The following is a 24,595-nucleotide window of genomic DNA, read 5'->3' as shown; positions in this document are numbered from 1 at the left end:
CCACTGAGCCACCGTTCCGCCCCACATGCATGAACTAATTAAACCTCATTGTAAAGTGTTACTCGTTGATTCATACTGAGGGGGAAAAGTAATAGTTTGCACGTTTTGTTCAGTGAATAAATGTTTAGTTTAACAAACAGCATGACTTCCGAAGACTTTGTGGTGCTTAAAGGTCTCGTAAAGTGTTTTGAAATGCTTTTTTATTCAGTGTTTGATGTAAACTCAACCGAAACACGAAAAGAGGGCGGGATATAGTTTAGCTCCTCCCCTTTTTTATTCAGTGTTTGATGTAAACTCAACCGAAACATGAAAAGAGGGTGGGATATAGTTTAGCTCCTCCCCTTTTTTTCCAGTGTTTGATGTAAACTCAACCTAAACATGAAAAGAGGGCGGGATATAGTTTAGCTCCTCCCCTTTTTAATTCAGTGTTTGATGTAAACTCAACCGAAACACGAAAAGAGGGCGGGATATAGTTTAGCTCCTCCTCTTTTTATTCAGTGTTTGATGTAAACTCAACCGAAACACGAAAAGAGGGCTGGATATAGTTTAGCTCCTCCCCCTTATTAAAAAAATTGACATTAGTGTTTTGTTTTATCCCCGCTCTGCTTGTAAGAGTGCTCAAGAGCATCAAATGAGAAGAGTGATGAAGGTGCCGGGGCAATTCAGATATTAAATTGCATTTGATTGGTCAGAAAATTTGATGAGAAACTGAAGTATGAGGTGACGTGAATAAAACTGTTGATCCATTTAGGCGGAAGTGACAGACTACAAGCTTCACATGTTTATATCAGTTTTAGATCTTCTAAATGCTAATTTTGTCACTGTTTTGAGGCACACTAGCTTATAGATAACCTAAAAACTAACAATACTGATACGAACATCTTCAAAACTTTAATTTAATTTCATTGGACATTTAAACCGGCCAGATTTAAAGTGTATTTTTAGCCAAATTATTCATTTTGCAATATTTGACTGACAGAATGACAACTCATTCTGAAAATGTAGCTCTATATACTTTTCTGAGGACCGCAAATTATGTATCCAGAAGTATGTATGGCTGCATTTCGTCTTTAAAATGAACGCTACTTACAGCTGACCATTTACCTCTGTATGGATGGCTTTCCTGCTGTTACAAGTTTGTCCAGTAGCTCGCCTTGTATCTCAGCGGACTTGAGACACAGAGAGGAGACTGGATGGTTTGACCACGGCGACAGTGTTTGAGTCAGATGAAGAACGATTCCAGAAAGCTGGACCAAACTGCGCTTTTGAAAATACTATTGGTTGGGTTTAGGGAAGGAGGAGGGTGGGTCAGTCGATTGGTCAGTCATTAGGTCAGTCAGTGGACAGCGGCCTCTGTTGGATTTATGCAAGAACAACAGACGCAAATAACACTCGGGAGAGAAATTTTAAAGAGAGATCTTAGAAAGTGTACACAGCAGCCTCTGGTGGATTTGCGAAAACAAAAACTGCAAAAAAAAAAAAGTAGCTCCTGGGATGTATTTCTCTTCAGAAATGTATATAGGGGTACGTTTTCAGAATGAGCTTGGGTTGCAGAATGAAGGTTGTTGATGTTGATCTGTGATTGGGTGATGAGAAGTGCATTCTGGTTAAATAGAGGGGGCAGCTCAACAGGGATGTCAGGGGCAGCTGCTGCTATACGAGATACTGATGTCCATAACAATGCTGGCCAGCCTACCCTTCTCTCTCTCTCTCTCTCTCTCGCTCTCCTCTCTTTATGTTATTTCCTCTGAAAGGTGGAACTGCTATCGCAACATTTTGAGACTGCACTAAAATCTTGTTTTTGTCTACGAGAACATTTTCTTGAAAAGCTCAAAGGGAATATCAGTAAAAGGCGAAGACGGGGGAGCAGATTTGCATATAAAGGTATTGATTTTTCTTGTTTTAAATGTTAAATCATTTAAAGTTTGTCGTTGCACCAAGGATAAAGAGGTAAAGTCTTTGAATAAACACCCACAGACAGAGATTCAATTTACAAAATCAATTTTAAATGCATAAAAGCAAATTAAATACAGATGAAGTTTCAAATAAGTTTAGTGAAGAAAAAAAAACTCAAAATATGAGAGAAATTATCATCCTCATTCAATGTAACGGCTTTTTCTTTTTTATTATGTTATGTTTGAGTTCAATCATATAATATGTCAAGTTATACTTAGACCTCAGTATGTGACTTTAAATGATGAACAATTGACATTCTTGCCAGGTGTACTACAGTATATACCTTAAATTCACAGTAAACTACTGGCTAATAATTGCATTACTTTCACAGTAAAATACTGTATGTAATTTTACAGCAAATTACCATGAGTTAGTTCACTGTAATGTACTGTGATTTTTGTTTCATTAAATTACTGTGAAATTACAGCCATATAGTGTAACTTCACAGCAGACAGTAACATCCATTACTGTAATTTCACAGTATCATCTTGTAGAATTAACTATATTTTACCGTGAAGCAGGCTTTCCTCTAATAATATCCAGCTGCAGGCCCGCAGAACCACACACGTTTTAGGCACACGCAATCTAGGCAAACCATATATGGTTACGGCGGATGTTAATGTTATTATTTGTTTTTTTTAGACATCGTCATCGATATATTTTGATATATAAGATTAATAAACATTGTACACAATAAACAATAGTGTTTACTTTATTTCACAAATATTGTGATCGAGACGGACGAATGGGGAGCAGTGTTTCCAATCGCCATTCAATTTAATAGACTGCACAGTTTTCTATAAGTCATCATAGATGATCAGTCATTTTAGCAAATACTCGTTTGCTGGCCTTGCTAAACTAAATTGGACAGGTTTCATTTATATAATGGATTCGTTTATAATGAAGTGAATATAAGCAAAAATACCTTTTATGTAATAAAAATCATTTTATATGTAACACATGTATAACACTATATTAATATTTTACTCAAGCGATTAAATGGTGTGTATTTGCTTAATTTTCTAATAACTTTAATTAATGATTTCCCACATTTAATACTGTAGTAATTTAAGATAAGCAATATTGTTTTTAAACCAAAATTTAGCAATAGAAACAAATTAACTATTAATAATTAATTTAAAAGAATAATAAGTATATATATATATATATATATATATATATATATATATATATATATATATATATATATATATACTTATTATATATATATAGAAGCGTTAATGCTTCTCAGGAGTTAGTTAGTTACCATATATGTTTTGCCTAGATCGTGTGGTTCTGCGGTTCTGCAGCTTCCTCTGCTATTTATTCTGACATTGAAATCCTGACATTGACACCCTGACTTTGAAATCATTTTGGGTGTTAAACAGTGTTTGTTTTATGAATCAATTACTTTTGTTCCAGTTTTTTATTTTTTATTTTTTAAGCTCAAAGTTATGTTCATTAAAAATTATTTCAAATTTCCATGTTAGCCTTAAAAAAAACTAAAATAAAATAAAACTAAATAAAAGTGTAGTGCACCCAAAATTGAACATTTACTATGACATTCATGCCGTTTCAAAACAGGATGATTTTTTTAAGTTATTTTTGAAGATGTAACCAAATTGTTTTTTCTAAATATCAAAAAAGTGCCAATACTAGCATAAAAGTTAATTTGTACTAATGTCTATGTTGAATGAAATAAAAAGAGTTTGAGTTCCTATGACTAACATGTAGAAAGATATAGCCCTTTTACAATGATTTGCTGTAATCATGCTATCTGCCTTAATTTCACAATAAAATTATGAATACAGCACCATTTATTCTTTTACAGTTAAATCCTGTAAAGTGACTCTGATGTAATTTACTGTGGAAAATTACAGTAACATGTTGTGAAAATCACACATTTTTGCACATTTTTTACAGTGTTACTATACTAAAAAGTAAAATAGCTTAGAAATCAAAATAAATAAAACTTAATAATAATAAAAATTAAAAGGAAAAAATAAGCAGCTATTTGCATCTAGAGTGAGAACACGTGTACTATTATAATTCTTAAATGGTCTTTGTTATACACAGTAGCAGCTTTTTCATGTAGACATGTTTCTTCTGACACAACTGGTTCATATATATTTCTGATTCTGATTATATATAAAATATTTGAAAAGGGGGTGACAAGGTGGTTAGCACTCTCGCCTCACAGCAAAAAGGTCGCTCGGCTGGGTCAGTTGGCATTTTTTGAGTGGTGTTTGCATGTTCTTCTCGTGCTGGCGTGGGTTTCCTCCGGGTGCTCCAGTTTCCTCCACAGTCTAAAGGCATGCGCTATAGGGGAATTGAATAAGCTAAATTGGCCGTAGTGAGAGAGTTTGTGTGTGAATGCGAGAGTGTATGGGTGTTTCCCAATACTGGGTTGCGGCTTGAAGGGCATCCGCTGTGTAAAACATATGCTGAAATAGTTGGCAGTTCATTTCGCTGTGGCGACCGCTGATAAATCAGAGACAAAGCCGAAGGGAAAATAAATATATGAATGAGACGGGTTTTGTCATAAACTGCTGGTGTTTATGTGTATTTAATAAAAGAGATGAGTCTGGATGATGACACCCGCTGGCTGGAATGGGTCACCAAGCAGTTCGAGAGCATTGCAGGAGAAGACAAAGAAATCGACCTGGATGAGTTTAAAACAGCTCTAAAGGTTAAAGAGGTGAGGTCATTGCTCATGAACAGTTTTATTGTATCATATTCTAATAAGAACAGGTGATTTTTGTCTACTTTAGAGAAGATTGATTTATTACTTTTTCAAAAAAATACCTCAGTATGATCTTCTTTTGTTGCAGTCGTTTTTCGCGGAGCGGTTTTTCGCCCTGTTTGACTCTGACGGCAGCAGCTCCATCAGTCTGGATGAACTTCTCAAGGCTTTGGATCTTCTGATTCACGGCACTGAAACGGACAAACTGCGCTTCCTCTTCCAGGTCTACGATGTGGATGGTGAGGGGTGAAATTCGTCTTTCATTTTATTTCTCAGATGGGTGGATGGAGAGATAAACTGATGGAGTGATAGATGGATGGCCAAAAAGATATAGTAGATGAAAGGACTGTTGGATGGATGGATGGATGAATGGATGGATGGATGGATGGATGGATGGATGGATGGATGGATGGACGGACGGATAAATAGACGGATGGATGGATGGATGGATGCATGCATGGATGCATGGATAGATGGATGGATGGATGGATGGATGGATAAATAGACGGATGGATGGATGGATGCATAGATGGATGGATGGATGGATTAATGGTAAGACGGTTGGATGGACAGACAGATTGTTGGATAAATGGATGGATGGACACACAGTTGGATGAATGGACAGATGGATGGATGGATGGATGGATGGGTGGATGAACAGGTAGGTGTGTGAATGGAAAAATGGATGGATGGATGGATGAATGGTTGTATGGACGAACGGAAGGACAGACGGTAGTAGGGACGGATAGACGGTAGGATGAAAGGGTAGACAGTTGGATGGATGGATGGATGAATGGATGGATGGAGGGAGGGAGGTTGGGATGGATTGACAATTGGATAAATGGACAGACGGTTGGATTGATGAATGGACAGACGGTTGGTTGGATGGATGGATGGATGGATGGATGGATGGATGGATGGATGGATGGATGGATGGATGAATAGATGGATGGATGGACAGACGGTTGGATGGATGGACAGACGTTAAATGGGTGGATGAACAGATGGTTGGATTGGTAGATGGACAGACTGTTGTATGGATGGATGGATGGATGGATGGATGGATGGATGGATGGATGGATGGATGGATGAATGGATAAATGGATGGACAGAGGGTTGGATAGACAGACGTTTGAATAGAAAGATGGTTGCATGGAAACATGGTTGGATGGATGGATGGACGGACAGACGGACGGACAGATGGATGGATGAGCAAGCGGGCGAGTGGATGAATGGAAAGGTAGATGAATAGATAGATAGTTAGATAGAATTTTGGATAGCTGGGTGGATGGATGGATGGATAGATGGATGGACAGTTGGATGGATGTATGGATGGATAAATGTATGGACAGATAGATGATAGATAGATAGATAGATAGATAGATAGATAGATAGATAGATAGATAGATAGATAGATAGATAGATAGATAGATAGATAGATAGATAGATAGATAGATAGATAGATAGATGGATGGATGGATGGATGGATGGATGGATGGATGGATGGATGGATGGATGGATGGATGGATGGATGGATGGATGGATGGATGGATGGATGGATGGATGTCACAATGTTCTCAGGTTGTACACTGCAAAAAAGGCTTTTCTTACTTAGATTATTTGTCATGTTTCTTGTCCAAATATCTAAAAATTCCTAAATCAAGAAACATTTTCTAGACAAGCAAAACATATTGTCTTGTTTTGAGAAATAATATGCCAAAATGAAGTGAGTTTTTCCTTAAAACAAGCAAAATAAAAAACAAGATTATTTTGCCTACCCCATTGGCAGATTATTTTGCTTGTTTTGAGGAAAAACTCACTTAATATTGGCATATTATTTCTCAAAACAAGACAATATGTTTTGCTTGTCTAGAAAATGCTTCTTGATATAAGAAATGTTTGATATTTAGACTAGAAACATGACAAATAATCTAAGCAAGAAATTTATTTTTTTGCAGTGTAAACTTTTCATTTCTTGTTATACTTTTTCAAATGTCCAAGGAAATTAAATACACCTGCATTAATATTCCTGGTTGTTGCTGCCATAATGTTCTTACACAGGACTAACTGAAAAGTTGAGCCAGTAAAAACAGTAAATGTTGATTCAGGAAGATGTAGGTAAATCATGCGGAGCTCCGCTACACCCAGTTTTAAAGCATTAGTATAATAAATGTGTTAGGCAGTGGATCTATAGACCCAGATGAGTTGCGGACAGTTCTGAAGTCCTGCCTGCGAGAGAGTGCGATCTCCCTCCCTGAGGAGAAGCTGGATGATCTGACTCTGGCGCTGTTCGAATCTGCGGATAAAGACAACAGCGGCTCCATCACATTTGAAGAGCTCAAGGCAGAGTTGGAGACCTTCCCTGAGGTCATGGAAAATCTCACTATCAGGTGGGACACATTATTGTTAGATTAATGGCATGATTGTGAGTTTAAAAGTTATTTGCCAATCAAATAAAGGAAACAAAGTGCTGGTGTTTGTGAATGAATCAATTACTCAGTGACTTTAATTAATGAATTGGCATTGTTGAACTAATCATTTAAATGATTCAAAAATCACTCAAAGCCTTTTAGATGTACATATGATTCATTGTATTATAACGAAGTATAAAATTGAATGAATCAATACTGTCATACACTGTTTGTTTTATGAATAAATCAACATTTTGAACTTATAACTTGAATGATTCAAAGACTCACTCAAAGCCTTTTAGATGTATATGATTAATTAATTCATTTAAGTGAATTAATCAGTCTCTCCATCGTACAGTTTCTTTTATGAATGAATCAGCATTTTGAACTAATCACTTGAATGATTCAAAGACTCACTCAAAGCCTTTTATATGCAACTATTCATTGTATTATAACAAATCATTTGAGTAAAAGAATCAATTACTCAGTCGTGCTCAGTTTACTTTATGAATGAATCAGCATTTTAAACTAATCATTATCACATGAATGATTCAAAGACTCACTCAATGCTTTTTAGATGTTTATGATTCATTGTATTATAACAAAGTATTTAAGGGAAATGAATCATCTACTCAGTCATACCCAGTTTCTTTAATGAACGAATCAGCATTTGTAAATTAATCATTTAAATGGTTCAAAGACTCACTCAGTGTTTTTTAGATTAACATATGATTCATTGTATTATAACAAAGCATTTAAGTGAATCAATTAATCTCTCAATCGTACTCTATTTTTTTAGAAATGAATCAGCATTTAGAACTAATCATTTAAATGATTCAAAGACTCACTCACTGCCATTTAGATAAACATATGATTCATTGTATTAAAATAAAGCATTAACGTGAATTATTCAATCTCAATCGCACCCAGTTACTTTTATGAATGATTCAGCATTTTTAATAAATCACTTGAATGATTCAAATAATCACTCAATGCCGTTTAGATGCATATATGATTCATTGTATTACAGCAAAGCATTTAAGCGAAAGAATCAATCACTCATACCCAGTTACTTTTATGACTGGTTCACAATTTTTAACGGATAACTTGAATGGTTCAAAGACTCACACAATGCCATTTAGATTAACATATGATTCATTGTATTATAACAAAGTGTTTGAGTAAATGAATCAATTATTCAGTCATGCTCAGTTTCTTTTATGAATGAATCAGCATTTGTGAATTAATCATTTAAACGGTTTAAAGACTCACTCAATGTTTTTTTAGATTAACTTATTATTCATTGTATTGTAAAAAGTATTTGAGTGAATAAGTCAATCTCTCAATCATACTCTATTTCCTTTTATAAATGAATCAACATTTTGAACCAATCACTTGAATGATTCAAAGACTCACTCAGTCCCTTTTAGATGCACCGATTCATTATATTGTAACAAATCATTTGAGTGATTGAATCAATTACTCAGTCATGCTCAGTTTACTTTATGAATGAATCAGCATTTTAAACTAATCACATGAATGATTCAAAGACTCATTGCCTTTTAGGTGTACATGATTGATTGTATTATAACAAAGTATATGAGTGAATGAATCAATTACTCAGTCATACCCAGTTTCTTTTATAAATGAATCAGCATTTTGATCTAATCTCCTGAATGATTCAAAGACTCATTTAATGTCATTTAAATTAACAAATGATTCTTTGTATTATAATAAAGCATTAAAGTGAATTAATCAATCTCAATCATACCCAGTTACTTTTATGAATGAATCAGCATTTTTAACGAATTACTTGAATGATTCAAAGACTCACTCAATGCCTTTTAGATGCATATATGATTCATTGTATTATAACAAAGCATTTTAGTAAATGAATCATTCACGTATGAATGAATCAGCATTTTTGAAATAATCATTTAAATGGCTCAAGGGCTTACATGATCCTTCACTTAAATTAATGTGTCTCAAATCTCAAATCTTGCTTCTGCTTTGCGCATGTTTTCACCCAGTGCCGCCAACTGGCTGAAACCTCCAGATCTGGAGCAGAACAAGCGCAAAACCCCCCGCTATCTGACACGCGCATACTGGCACAACAACAGCCGCAAACTCTTCTTCCTTTGCCTGTACGGCCTCCTGAACACCTTCCTCTTCATCATGGCCATGCTGAAACATGCAGACGGAGGTCTCTGGATCATGCTGGCCAGAGGCTGCGGCCAGTGCCTCAACCTCAACTGCACTTTTGTAATGGTGAGTTGCACTCAAAGATTCACCTGTTATGTGGTTTTTGTGATAATAGACGGTTTTGTGCGGTTCTGAACTGTAGGTGCTGATGTTGAGGCGTTGTCTGACGTGGCTGAGGGCCACTTGGGTGGTCAGGGTCTTGCCTTTGGACCAGAATATTCTGCTGCATCAGATCGTGGGTTACGCCATCTTGATCTTCAGCGTTGGGCATACGGGTGCTCACATCATGAACTTTGGTAATCTTTATTAAAACTTGGTCATAATGGTTGAATGAATTGATAATGGGATTTTTTTGCCAGTGCAATCAACATTGGTTTACTGAACCCACGCTAATTCTGAAAACCTACAGCTATATAGATTTCTGGAGAGCGCCAAATACATCCCAGGACGCAAGTGCAATTTGCGCCTGCTGTTCTCACGTAAATCCACCAGAGGCCGCTGTCGACTGACTGACTTAATGACTGATTGACTGACGGATTGACTGACCTACCCTCCTCCTTCCCAATCCCAACCAATAGTGTTTTCAAAAGCACAGATTGACCCACCCACCTACTTTCCTAAACCCAACTGACTGTTTTAAAAAGCCAGAAAAGAAAAGCCCTCGTCTGATTTTTACCATGTTTTCAGATTTTACCACATTCTCACCCTGTTATTTATGTTTATTTTATTTTTTGGATTTTGACTCAAACCCTGTCGTTGTGGTCAACTACTCTCTGCGTCTCAAGTGCGCCAACGTACATAGCAATCTACTAGACCAGGGAGTCCAAACCAGTGTCCTGGAGAGTTTAGCTCCAATCCTGATCAAACACATTTGAACCAGCTACTAAAGTTCTAATGCCGTGGCCACACTAGAGTTTGAGCATGAGAAATTCTGTAGTACTTTGTGCAAAAAGAGACGAGATTAAACAAAATGATCAGACATTTAAAAAAGCGAGGGATTGATCCATATCTTAATTTCTGTACAGAGAGATCATGCTTTGATCTTCGATTAGTCTTATACAGCCACGTGATGCGAGTTCACCAAGCTTGAACTTTCCAACGCAGTAAACTGCGAAACTTGTTGCACGAGCTTGCATTTCCGGTGTCGCATTCACATGCGTACGAATGGAAGTCTATGGGGAGAAAAGTGCAGTGTGACCATGGCTTTACTAGATATACTAGAAACCTCCTGGCATGTGCGTTATAGGAAGTTTGACCTAAACTCAAAAGACATCAGCCCTCCAGGACCGTGTTTGGACACCCCTGTACTAGACAAACAGCAGGAAAGCCATTCACATAAAGGCTAACAGATGGTAAGCGCGAAAAGGAATGGCGTCATAGCGTTCAGTTTAAAGACGGAATGTAGCCATGCGTACTTTGCAATCTCCAGAAATGTATATAGGGTTACGCTTTCAGAATGAGCCTGTGTTGGGTTTACTTGTACTAAACATTGGTAACTTGGAATGAAATGTAAAAACAAGTTGAGGGCGAAACAATATTGGGCTCTGTTGACCATTATATGCAGTTGAAGACAAAATAATTATTCCTCTTGTGAATTTTCATTCTTTTCCAAATATATTCCAATGCTGTTTATTTCAGTCAATTTTTTTTTCTACAAAATTTTAAACTCAGGGCTTAATTTGTGCCGGAACAGGCTGGATCCGGCACCTCTGAAATGTGATCCAGCACCTCATTTTACCTATTCCCCTCCTCACCCGCTCTCTTTCTCCATCCGCCGTTCACTTTCACTTTGTTCCACTTCTCCACAACCCTCCTCACTTTCGTCCACGACAACCAGCCCCCGCCCTGGCTATTAACTTAGGTCCGCGACACTCCTCTGCTATCCAATGCCCTGCGACACCTCTACATCCTCGGTTAGCATGCCGTATCCGTTACCCCGATCTATTCCAGGACCTCGAGATTCACAAATTAAGCACTGAAATAACTAATTTCTTTTTTTTTTGCCATGATGTTTCACTCATTATTTTTGCAGTATATTAGTATTCAGATTAAAGATTTAACTTGGTTAATTAGGTTAAATAGGCAAGTCACTGGTTTGTTTTGTAGGCACTCAAAATAATTTCTTAATTGGGTGAATAATATAGATTTTTTTTTTAAATGTGAAAACTGCTTCAGTCCAGCCAAACCAAAAGAAATAAGACTTTCTCCAGATGAAAAAGTATAATAGGAAATAACGTTGAGGAATTTTCTTGCTTTGCAAACACATTTTCCGAGAAAAAAACTGTAGATAATATACACAATTGAGATACCAAAAACACACACTTTGGCAATTTGTAACAAATGTAGACAATTCAGGGATATTTGGAAAATATGTAAGATCAAAATAATATTGGATTTCCATTTTATGAACATGAAATGTACAAAGTTACCCTAAACTTCTAAAATCTGTAATAAAAGGAAATAAGTAAAATAAATGTAAAAATAAATAAACTTTTTAAGGTTTAATTTGGATCCAAAAAATACTCCACTTCATTGGTGTTTGTTTTATGCGTGACTTTATGCATTTATCATAAAAATAATCTAAGTCAAACTTTTTTAAGCAACGCACCAACACAAAACTGTGTTTCATGAAAATTCTAGTCTTGCATTAATCCCCAGTAACACTCCAGGTTCTATAAATGGTTACAAATCAGTCATCATTTGCTTATATACCCTCATGTAACAGATAATATTTGATAATAGCAGTACTGGGGGTCTTCATTGGATCATATTTTATGAACAACAAAAAAAGCAAATGATGACAGATTCATTTTTGGATGTAGTCTCCCTTTAAATTGACCATATCAAGTATTTGAGCTCTCAACAAAACAGATTAATGCTCACGTTCTGTGTGTTTTTAGCCCGTTTGTCTCAGAATGACGGTGCGTACCAGCTGTGGGAGTATCTGTTCACCATTCGTCCTGGCATCGGCTGGGTCAACGGCACAGCCTCCATTACTGGCGTAGTAATACAGATTCTCATTGGCCTGATGGTGGTCTGTTCCAGCACATTTGTCAGACGCAGTGGACATTTCGAGGTGATGGCTTCAGTGTACTTCTGGGAAATGGAGTGATTGTTGTAGTTTTTGTTAATATATTGATTTTTTTTTTTGTCTACATTTAAATTTTATGTACAATTTTATATTTACTTGGTTTTTATAACAATTTTTTTCTAAACGATTTTTCTATATACTTTAACTAAATATTTAGTTTAATATTTTGTATTTTTAGTTATATATATATATATATATATATATATATATATATATAATTGTTATTTTTATTTATTACTTATTTTTTAAGCTTATTTCATGGAACAAAACCCTATTTTGTAAACAAAAAAAAAGATAAGTTGAAATAAAATGATCATTAATAAAATTATTTAATAATAGAGATAATAATAACAGCTAATTTCAACTAGATGCCAAAAAAATTTTTTTCCATTTTTATTTAGTCTAGCTGGGATGACATGGTTGCTTAAGGGTTAGCACTCTCGCCTCATAGCAAGAAGGTTGCTGGTGTGAGTCCCGGCAGGGTCAGTTGGCATTTCTGTGTGGAGTTTGCATGTTCGTGTCCCCGTGTTTGTGTGGGTTTTCTCCAGGTGCTCCTGTTTCCCCCACAGTCCAAAGACATGAGCTTTGGGTGAATTGAATGGTCTAACCTGGCCGTAGTGTATGTGTGTGAATAAATGTGTATGGATATTTCCCAGTACTGGGTTGCAGCTGGAAGGGCATCCACTGTAAAACATATGCCGTATAAGTTGGCGGTTCATTCCGCTGTGGCGATCCCTCATGAATAAAGAAACTAAGCCGAAAGAAAACGAATAAAGGAAATTAGCCTAGCTTGATAATGTGCTGAAATAATATTTAAATAATACACAACTCATCACAACTATATCGACATATATAAAAAATATAATTAATAAAAACATTTAAAACTTAAAACACGAAGCAAAACCAAAAATGAAAGAAATTAAATATAATAGAAAACAAAGAGAACTATAGAGCATATCTAAAAAATATAAGAGAACAATTAAAAACAACAAAATGACCAAACAAAAAAAAAACTGTAACAAAAATTCAAATTTAAGATAAATACATAATAAATAAATAAATAAAAATAAATTCAAGGTATTAAACCAAGTCCAGATTTATTCTTAAAGCACATTAAAACAATACGATTGTTCACCAAAGTGCTTCACAAAATGGTTAAAATACACAAAATATTTGAAGAAACATATTATTTTATCCAATAAGTTAAAATAATAGTACATTTTTAAAAAGATGCAAAAAAAGCCTAAATATTTACAAGTAAGCCAAAGAATATATATGAAGTAAACTACTCTATCTCAAGGATATAAACCTGGAAAATACTGTTTGAAGATTAATTCAAAACGGTTTTCTGTGCAGGTCTTCTACTGGTCTCATCTGTCCTACATCTGGGTTTGGGCTCTGCTGGTTGTCCACTGTGCAAACTTTTGGAAATGGTTTGTGGTTCCAGGAGTGGCTTTCCTCATTGAGAAGCTTGTTGGAATAGCAGTGTCCCGTATGGGTGGCCTGTACATAGTTGAAGTCAACTTATTGCCCTCAAAGGTATACCGTTCCAGCCAATGTACATATTTTCGGTGTATTTTGTTTGCTGGAACATTCATGAGCTTCACCTTGACTGGCTTTCACGTGTGTTTTAAAGGTGACGCATTTGGTAATCAAGAGGCCTCCGTTCTTTCAGTTCAAACCTGGGGACTATGTGTATATAAACATCCCCACTATCGCCAAATATGAATGGCATCCGTTTACCATCAGCAGCGCGCCTGAGCAGCAAGGTAAAGCACACTAAAAGTTGACTAAAATTGTAAGCAACTTGTTGCAGAGCTTTTTTAGTTGACTCAACTTAAAGGAGACCTATTATGCCCCATTTTAGTTTAAAGTTTAAAACAAGTCTGTGATGTCCCTAAAATGTGTATGTAAATTTCCAGCTCAAAATACCCCACGAATAATGTTGCATAACTTTGAAATTGACCCCTTTTAGACATTGATCCTAATTGTGCTGTTTTGGTGACTGTCGCTTTAAATTTAAACTAGATTGTGTTCTTTCAAAAGTGGGCGGGGCTACAAATGCCTGTGTGTCAGCATAACGGCAGATTCAAAAATAAGACTAACATTCTATGCTAATGAGGGAGAGATGGTAACTAATGGGCGTGGCTTTTCCTCTGATGACAAAGCGAGAATGTCAATCTAAGTGTTTCTGCAGACTGTTTTTTTTATCAAGTGTCATTATAAAAAATAGAGTTAATTCATTTTTACCATTAGAAGGTGGTTAAATTCACAGACTGCTGCTACGTAATTGTGTTTAACCCCCTTTTAAAAGTAATAATTGCATAATAGGTCCCCTTTAAACCATGTTAAGTGCAGTACTTGAGTAAACGTTGAGTCAACTAAAAGAGAAGCTGTGCAGAATATTGCCTCACAATTTTATGTTGTCAACTTTTTTATACTGCTAATGGAAATAAATATGAAGTTATATTGGCCTTGGTAACACTATTTTAATATGTTGCCTTGTTTTTGTTTGAGTATGGAGCAATATAAAGACACACTGCAAAAAATATTTACTTTTAACAACTTTGTTAATTCTTCAACTTTTAAGATTTTTACTTTTAACTTTGTTACTTTGCAAATTCTGACTTTTTTTTTTTACCCGAAATGACAGAGACTTCTCCTAAAAGATTATAAGACAAAAGGCATCATTGTGGCAAAAAAATATTTCTCAGCTTATATTGACATTAGAACAAAAACTTTAGAATAAAACAATATGAATTATTTTGATCTCGACTGTACATTTACACACAAAAACAAATGTTTAAAACTATACAGTTTGTTAATAATGGATAAGAGACTTTTTTAACTAGTCTGTCTTTTTACTTAAAGCACTTTTTTTTTTCAGACAAAACAAAAAAATCTACACAAAGCTAAATATTTACAACAAAGCAAAACGTTTTTTAGACAGTCTAAAGGTAAAAGTACACAAATAAGCAGTAAAATATCAGATCTGTCTTGAAAAAACTAACTATAAATGCAAATGTTTCAATATTTGTGCATGATAAAAGTTAGTTTTAAGACTTGATTTAAAAGATTCTACTTTGACTTGACAAAATATTTTTGCTAACAAAAAAGACAATCTTAAACAAGTTTAGAGAATCTATTTTTCTTTCCAAAACACATTTTATAACAACAACAACAACATGAAAAGATGCAGAAAAGCAAATATTTAATGTTTTTAATGACTGTGAGACTTGTTTTTTCACTTGTCTAACAAAATATTATACAAAACAAAAATGTAGGCAGAAGCAAATGTTTCAAATGTTTTTTTTTTTCAAACTAATTAGTATTTTACTGAGGAAAACATGACTGACAACAAATGTTAAACAAAATAAGATTGGTTCGTTAAACATAACACTGTCCAAATCTAAAATCTGTTATCTGACTTAATTGTACGTTTTTTAACAAAATTGGTATTTTTTTCTTACAAAATAAAACAAATAAATGCACAAAACAGACAATAAGCAATTTCATTTTGCATTACTTTACATTACAAAACATTGAAAAAAAAACAGCATTTTAAACAAACAAACTGAATGTCTTTCCCTTAAACAAACAGAAACGTTGTGGCTGCACATTCGTTCAATGGGTCAGTGGACAAACCGCCTGTACGAGTATTTCAGACAACCGGACACTCAGACCAACAAGAGGCTAACAGCCAGCCTGAGGAGCAGACGGCACCAAAGCAGAGCGCAGGTCCTGGCTTTCCTCCAGCATCCACATCAAACTAAACACACAGTCAGCCAGGTTCGGTTCTGCCGGGGTTTATTGATGCGCTTCATTATAAGTGGGCTCGTTTTGTAATCGCATCATTGACATTGCAGAGACTTATTGATTCCTTTAATTCTCTCTATGGGCTTCTCTCCAGTGTTTTTTTGGAACGAATGTTGAATGTTTTCTGTTTTTAATTTCCCAAGAAGTATTTCCCAAGGAATGTATTAAATAGACATTAGGGCAACACAGTGGCTCAGTGGTTAGCACTGTCGCCTCACAGCAAGAAGGTCACTGGTTCGAATCCCGGCTGGGTCAGTTGGCATTTTTGTGTGGAGTTTGCATGTTCTCCCTGTGTTGGTGTGGGTTTCCTCCGGGTGCTCCGGTTTCCCCCACAGTCCAAAGACATGTGCTATAGGTGAATAAGCTAAATTGTCCGTATGCGTGTGTATGGATGTTTGCCACTAATGGGTTGCAGCTGGAATGGCATCCGCTGTGTAAAACATATGCTGGCTAAGTTGGCGGTTCAATCCGCTGTGGCGATCCCTGATGGATAAAGGGACTAAGCCGAAGAAAATGAATGAATCAAAAAATAAACATTAACTTACAAGCTCATCTTAGTTAATGTTACTACAAATAAAAAAATAAATATTAAATTAATTTAAAATGCAAAAAAACTCAATTAATAATTTTTTTTAATTATAATAATTTATAAAAAAAATATTGATATAATAAACTAAATAAATAAAAATAATAATTGTTGTTATTATTATGTATTAATAACTGTGTTATTTTATTGTGATTGAGTAACCATGGGTTTAATATGTATAATTTAAATAAATGTAAAATCTGAAATTATTTTGGCATTAAATATGACGTTTATATTAACATTCGTTTCATTTTTAAATAACAAAAGCACTTTTACTTTTATGATTTTAGTTAGCTATTTTTTAACCAATCTTTAAATAAATGTGAACCAAAATGTTACATTTACATTTCTCCATGCAGGAAGAAATGTTCCGGTCTGCAAGCTGCCGTGGATCTGTGGCATCTAATAAAGATGATGCTGTTGAACTGACCATGTACCGCACAAACGGGACCCGAAGAAACTCCCAGAACCCCGTCTGTGACCCAGCAGCCCAGGCCGAACTGGGAGATGCATCTCTGGCCACCAGAGAAGTCAGTTTTCTGTCTGAACATAGTAATGTGTAGATCCTGTATACACGCATAATACACAATAAGCAGAATCATTTTCTTTGTCTTCCAGCTGACGGCAAAATTAAGCGAAAACCACAGATATTGTAACATTAAGGTAGGTAATATGTTAAAGTATTAAAGAAATGTTATTAAAACAAAAAGTACAATCAGGGTGTGAATTATAGGGGGGTTGACTTCTCTAAATACTAACACTTGATCCTCCCGGAGGACATCAAAACAAGATGTGTGGGGGATTTAGTGGACAATAATTTGCATTGGTCTGTATCTTAAATAGTAATATTAAGAACAACAATAATATGTAATATAAATATAGATTTAACCACCCCTATAATGGTTCATGCTATTGTGAATGCATGACCATACCAGCAGAATATGCACGAAAATACAAAATTAGCAATCTGAAATCATGGCAGATGTAAACTACTTATACACACCATAAGGGCTCTACTTTGACGTTCCAGGCGCAAAGTGCAAAGCGCAGGACGCTAAAGCATTTAGGGTGTGTTAGAATCAACTTTTGCTATTGCGCCGTGGCACATGGTCTAACAGGGTTGAGCTTATTCTTTTAATGAGTTATAAGTTTGTTTTGAGAATAAATCAGTCTCATCTCCCATTCCCTTTAAGAGTCAGTTGCGTCGCGCCATAGCGCATTTGCTATTTACATGACAGACTTTGTACGTGGTAAAACTGAACACTTCAATAGAAACAAAATCCAATGCTTTTTAATGGGCTCACCTAACCCTACCCATCACAGTGACGTCACTCGCTCCATTTGAGTGCATTGTGTCGGAGTTATTTCCAAATACACATGCTGTGCCCCATATGGTCTTAAACCTGACAGGTGGGCAAATCTAAGCTTGTTTTCAATAAAACAAATATAAATATGCTTATAATAAATAATACTACTACTAATAATAAAATTATACCAAAGCAAATTGTCATGAATAAACAGAAAAAGCTCCCTAAAATGAAGAAGGCATGGAGGCGGTGGTTTTATACTTATGTAGACTAGAAAATAATATTTCGTTTGTAATATTTTAATCCTTTAATTATTTTTCATATGTAAAGATATTTGCGAATTGCTCTACATCCTGTCTGTATTAAGCAATGTTTAAGCGAGGCGCACAACTAACGTGCTCTGTGCTGGACTTTAAACCTGCTTTGATCTGGTCTATTGTGCAGACCATTTTAGTTCCTCAAAATAACAATGCGCCAGCAATGCGCCTTAACACGCCTCCTTTTTTAGACCAGAACGCCTATGGGTGCATATATGAGCGCAAATGCATTTGCTATTTAAACAGAGTGCTGCAAAACGTCAAAACAACTCTTGCCCCGAGCTGAAACTAGCAAACAACAATTGCGTCGCGCCTTGCGCCGGGTTTATAATAAGACCCTAAGTGTTCAAAAGACACCTTTCTTGCAAAATAGATCTTTGTATTTACATATAGTCTACAATTAAAGTAAAATTAGTGTGTATTTTAATAGATGTATATGCTTGTGCAAGGACGTTAAACAATAAAAGAGAACGCAACTTGTCTCTATTTGACAAATCTTGCCATTTTATATCCAAAAATAGGTTGTCTTTGAGAATCTGTTAAAGTAGCCCATGACTTTTGGTCAGATTCTGCTCATTACTACATTATTTAGGTAGAATACAGAGTCAAGCAGCTGTGACTATGGACTATTCTGTCTGAATATTAAGCAAAAAGTCTTACATAGTAATACTGCACATCTTAATTCAATTTGAGGTTACTGTGACTTTAGAAATTAAAGTAATCAAAAATCTGTTTACATGGTCGACTCTTGATCAGAGTATTGTCTTCATCATATTAAAATCTGAGTATTTGTGTCCATGTAAACGTCCTGACTGAGAATAAGACCACTTTAATGTCTCCATTTCTAGAATACCTCCTCACTTTACTCAGAAAATGTCATCTAATTAATTGATGATTGTTGCTTTAATGAACTGTACACATCTGGCTTTCCCTTTTATTTTTATGTTAGTGTTATGTGGATGGACCTTTTGGCACTCCAACCCGACAGATCTTTGCATCTGAGCATGCAATACTTATCGGCGCTGGAATCGGTATCACTCCGTTTGCATCCATTTTGCAGAGCATCATGTGCCGGTGAGACACACAAACTCCTTTGACAGTTCTTTAAAGATAAATAATAATTAATAATAATACCGCATATAACCTTTTATAACCTAAAGAAAATGTCATGGTCTCATTTTCCAGCTATCGTATGAGAAAGCAGAACTGCCCCAACTGCAGCTACTCCTGGTGTGAAACCATCAAGGACAATGAAATGAAGCTGAGGAAGGTAAATGGGATTTACAGTGAAGTTCTCTTTTTGATCAGAGCAATATTGCTATGTTGGTATAAGCTTTCTTATTTGCATTCCATTCATGTTAGTTTGTATATCACTATGAAGCTGCTAGTTTTATTCAACCCAGGCTCATTCTGAAAATGTACCTTTATATACGTTTCTGGCGAGCACCAAATACATCCTAAGAGGTAAGTTTTTTTTTTGCAGTTTTTGTTTTTGCAACTCCACCAGAGGTTTTTGAATTCTTAAATTTCTCTTGCGATTGCCATTCGTACTCTGCTGTTCTCATGTAAATCCACCAGAGGCTGTTGACTGACTGACTGATTGACTGACCCACTCTCCTCCTTCCCTAATCTCAAATGAAAGTTTTGAAAAGCAATCCAGAAAAAGAAAAGCCTTCGCCTGATTTTAACCACGTTTCAGACTTATTGTTATTTACTTCATTATTTAATATTTTGGCTTCTGTTTTTGTCTTACCTGCTTTCTGGAACCGTTCTTTATCGGACTCAAATCCCATTGTAGTGGACAACTCCTCTCTGCGCCTTAAGTTCGCCGTTGTACATGACGAGCTAACTGGACAAACTGGTAACAGTGGGAAAGCCGTCCATACGAAGGCGTCAGCTGGTAAGCGTGAAAAAGAACGGCGTCATACCACCCCGTAGCGTTCGTTTTAAAGACAAAAGGCAGCCATACGTACTTCAGTCTACATACAGTAATTCCAACCGAAGCTCATTCTGGAAACATAGCCCCGCGGACGTTTCTGGAGACCGAGATTTACATGGCCGAAGCTACGTATGGCCGCGTTTAGTTTTTTTGAGCGAACGCTACGGGGCGGTGTGACGCCGCTCCGCCGACGTAATGCTGCGAGCTAAACGGACAAATTGGTTGCAGCGGGAAAGCCCTTCACATGGAGGCGAGCCGTCAGCCGGCGAGCACGAAGAGGAGGCCCAGAGGAGGAGAAGCCGGCCACGGAGACGACCGGGATCGAGTCCGGGGAGGAGCGGTTCCAGAAAGCAGGTAAGATGAAAGACGGAATCCAAAAAATAAGGGCGAGAATGCAGCGAGATCCGAAAATGTGGTCAAAATCAAAGACAAGGGCTTTTGCTTTTTTTTTCTGGATGGCTTTTGCAAACCATCGCTTGGGTTTAGGGAAGGAGGAGGAGGAAGAGGAGGGCGGCCGGGTCGTACCTCCCAGGACATATTTCGTGGTCTGCAGAAACGTCCGCGGGGCTACGTTTTCACAATGAGCCCGGATTGAGTAATTCGCGATCTCCAGAAATGTAAATAGGGCTACGTTTTCACAATGAGCCTATATTGGATTTGTTTGCACTATATAAAGCTCGCTAACACTGTGCGATTTAAATGTCTATTTAGCCATCTAAAGGTTCCTTCACACCAAGAACGATAAATATATTTATCGTTATTAAATATATATTTAAATGATACAAATTGGTTTATTTTTTGTTTTTCATTCAGCATTTACAATTTGTAACCAGCAGATGTCCTTAGTATGCTACTAGCACATCTGACTAGTAAATCCAGCTCATGTAATCTTTGTTTTAAAATGTATTTTTAAATCTAATCAAACAAATTTAGCGATCGCAGTCAGTATAGTGGAATAAAAACAACACAAATTCTTTTGCCCAGAATTTGTCTTGATTGTTCTGCAGTCAGACATTATGACGATTGAGATCATACATGGTGATCATTTCCGTACAGTCCGACAAGCTATAATTGTAAAGAGTTATTAAAAATTGCATCATTATGAGTCTCTTTATGTTAAAATTGCCGTTGTTTAGTACATGGTACATTCCAATTCTAGAAAGAGATCCTTTGATTGGGTGACAAACTGTAGAGAGCTCAAAATAAAATGTAAAATTTTTTTTTTTAATGTAATTGTTACAATACCATACAAACAGCTGCAAAGCTAACTGGCTTGAACGAAATGACAATACAAAGTTGCGATTATATATTGTATTCATCAGGGTGAATAACATTGAAACGGCTTCTCATAAAAATGTAGGGCAAAACTTGATTTTCTCCTTTGGAAGTTGATTGGATGGTTAGATGGTTGTGGTTTGCTATTGGTCGATCTTGCAAGTGACAGTTTTTGCACTGCTGCAGGTGGACTTTATTTGGATCAACCGTGATCAGAAGTCCTTCGAATGGTTTGTGAGTCTTTTGACCAAACTGGAGATGGACCAGGCAGATGAAGAGCCAGAGGGTAAAGCACAACCAAATCAAATAAAGAGAGGTGTTTGGCACTGAATAGGCAGCAGACATGCTTGTTTTTATGTTTTCAGGTCGGTTTTTGGAAATGCACATGTACATGACATCAGCCCTCAGTAAGAATGATATGAAGGCCATAGGTCTGCAGATGGCTCTGGATCTGCTGGCCAAGAAAGAGAAGAGAGATTCAATCACTGGGCTTCGCACACGTACTCAGCCAGGAAGACCAGATTGGGCAAAGGTAAAAAAACTGTGTTTTGTTTGGCTGTTTTATTTTAGTCTATGCAGGTCTTCTTGCTATTAAAGGTTCAGTCCACCCAAAAATTTAACTTATTCACCATTTATTCACAATGAATAAGTTTAAACAGTGGTCATTGACATTCATAGAAGAAAAAAATATATTCTATGGAAGTCAACATTCATTAATCATTCAAGTTCAGCATTTTTTAAAGTATCTTCTTTTGTGTGTGTTTTTTGTGAAATGTCCCTTTAAGATGCTAAATACTGGTGTAAACATAAAATAAACTGTTTCAAACATTACACTGAATTACTTTCATAGTTTAAACACTTATTCGTTGGAATGCATTCGAACAGCAGGAAAAAATGGCATACTTTTTACGTAACAATAGAAAAAATATATATTTATTTGATGATTTAATTCTTGATGCATTTCAGGTTTTCCAGAAAGTGTCCGAGGAGAAGAAGGGAAAGGTTCACGTGTTTTACTGTGGTTCTCCAGCTCTGGCCAAAGTCATCAAGGCTCAGTGTGAGCGTTTCGGGTTCCACTTTTACAAAGAAAACTTTTAATTTCCTACACTTTAGGTGTTTTAGGTCTTAATTTATCTAATGTTTCCTAAATACTAATAAAATAACCTGACAATCTGCTTTTGCTGATATTATTTTTTTGTCAGCTGTATGTTTTGTATAATTCACATTGTCATATGTCCTATTTTCTCTCATTATTTGTATTTGATGTTGTTTTAGAAATGGCCATTCTGCATATTATGCATCTTGTAAAATTGCATTGTACATAATAGCATGAAGTAATTTATAGTAGAATATTTATTTATTTTCCTTCAGCTTAGTCCCTTTATTTATCAGGGGTCGCCACAGCAGAATGAACCGCCAACTTATCCAGCATATGTTTTACACAGTGGATGCCCTTCCAGCTGTAACCCAGTACTGGGAAACACCCATTTCATTCAAATTCATTTACAAAATGGGGTGTGCTCAATTATGCTGAGCATTGTATATAAGACTTTGTATATAAAATGAAATTATTACATTGAATGAAAAATTGAACATGAAATAAAATGTTTGAATCATTATATATTAAGTGGTATTAAAATATAGAATTACATAAAATATGTAAAAAGTCATTATTTTATTTAAATAATTGATTATTATTTCTCAAAAAAAAAAAGATTACATTTGGGTCTAGTTAAAAATCTAAATATTCATTCGTTCATTTTCCTTTGGCTTAGTCCCTTTATTCATCAGGGGTCGTCACAGCGGAATGAACCACCAACTATTCCAGCATATGTTTTAGACAGAGGACGCCCTTCCAGCTGCAAACTGAGTACAGGGGAACATCCTTACACACTCACACACACATACACCACGGCCAATTTAGTTTATTTAATTCGCCCATAGCGCATGTCTTTGGGCTGTAGAGGAAACCGAAGCAGCCAGAGGAAACCAAAGCCAACATGGGGAGAACATGCAAACTTCACACAGAACTGCCAACTGATCCAGCCAAGGCTCGAACCCGCGAACTTCTTGCTGTGAGGCGACAGTGCTAACCACTGAGCCACCCTAACGAAGAATATACAAATAAATGGGAAAAATTAGTTACCTCATATCCCTGCTGAAAAATCCAGCTTAAACCAGCCTAGAATGGTTGGCTTGTTTTAGCTGGTCGACCAGCCTGTTTTTAGAGGGGCTGTGGCCATTTCCAGGCTGGTTTCCAGTCATTTCAAGACTGGTCTTGGCTGGTCTGGTTAAACCAGACTGGTCAATCTGATTTTAGCTGGTCATTTTCCAGCCTTCTCAGCTAAGACCAGGCTGGAAATCTGCCTGGAAATAGCAAAAACACCTCTAAAACCAGGATGGTCGACCAGCTAAAGCCAGCCAACCAGCCTAGGCTTGCTTAAGCTGTTTATAATGTAAATACAAATACCAAAACATAATACTTCCACACAAACACACATTTAGAAGTAGTTTGGTTAACTGTTGTGTTTGAACCTGTAACGTTACTACTTCTGTAATGTTATGTGTGTATTTTTAAAGCATGAACAGTCCTATATGTACAGTTTATAAACATGAAATACTGTTTCTCTGTTTGAATGTAATAATATATGTCACTTACCTGTAACACTGTGTTTTCAAATATCATATTTCCTCACTAATAAACAGTTATAAAGCCAGACACGCGTTTTCTTGGTTTATGGAGACATCTCGCGGTCATATGCGGGAACACAACACAAAGCAGCGCCTTATATTATGAACTCATTAAAATCGCCATCATCATTCAAATTTCCGTTAATATTCAAATCAGGAGGTTAAACCTATGAACGTGTCATATTTTAAATTAACCGCAGAATTCTATAAATATTTAGGTTATAATAATATCAAAAGCAGTCAGTAATCTCAACAAACAAA

General features: G+C 36.1%; 1 protein-coding gene across 1 annotated transcript; it reads left to right on the top strand.

The window, feature by feature from the left end:
* The first annotated feature begins 1,609 nt into the window (after window positions 1–1,609).
* Window positions 1,610–22,817, top strand: nox5 (NADPH oxidase, EF-hand calcium binding domain 5). The gene is made up of 17 exons (XM_017354320.4): window positions 1,610–1,884; window positions 4,533–4,654; window positions 4,788–4,938; window positions 6,879–7,089; window positions 9,141–9,378; window positions 9,455–9,608; window positions 12,213–12,388; window positions 13,760–13,942; window positions 14,040–14,172; window positions 16,005–16,141; window positions 17,165–17,335; window positions 17,424–17,468; window positions 19,379–19,503; window positions 19,615–19,699; window positions 21,830–21,929; window positions 22,009–22,175; window positions 22,610–22,817. The coding sequence occupies exons 2-17, from the start codon at window positions 4,535–4,537 to the stop codon at window positions 22,739–22,741; spliced, it is 2,328 nt and encodes a 775-aa protein (XP_017209809.2). The 5' UTR covers window positions 1,610–1,884; window positions 4,533–4,534; the 3' UTR covers window positions 22,742–22,817.
* The last annotated feature ends 1,778 nt before the right edge of the window (window positions 22,818–24,595 follow it).

Source organism: Danio rerio, chromosome 25 (genome assembly GCF_049306965.1).
Source record: "Danio rerio strain Tuebingen ecotype United States chromosome 25, GRCz12tu, whole genome shotgun sequence".
Lineage (NCBI taxonomy): Eukaryota > Metazoa > Chordata > Actinopteri > Cypriniformes > Danionidae > Danio > Danio rerio.
Note: the sequence above shows the minus strand (reverse complement) of the source record. Positions and strands in the feature narration are given on the sequence as shown.

Coding starts and splice junctions, on each gene's coding strand:
- nox5 (XM_017354320.4), top strand. CDS start 4,535: ATGAGTCTGGATGATGACACCCGCTGGCTGGAATGGGTCACCAAGCAG. Junction 9,609..12,212: donor TGCTCACATCATGAACTTTG/GTAATCTTTATT, acceptor GTGTGTTTTTAG/CCCGTTTGTCTCAGAATGAC. Junction 22,176..22,609: donor GAAGACCAGATTGGGCAAAG/GTAAAAAAACTG, acceptor GATGCATTTCAG/GTTTTCCAGAAAGTGTCCGA.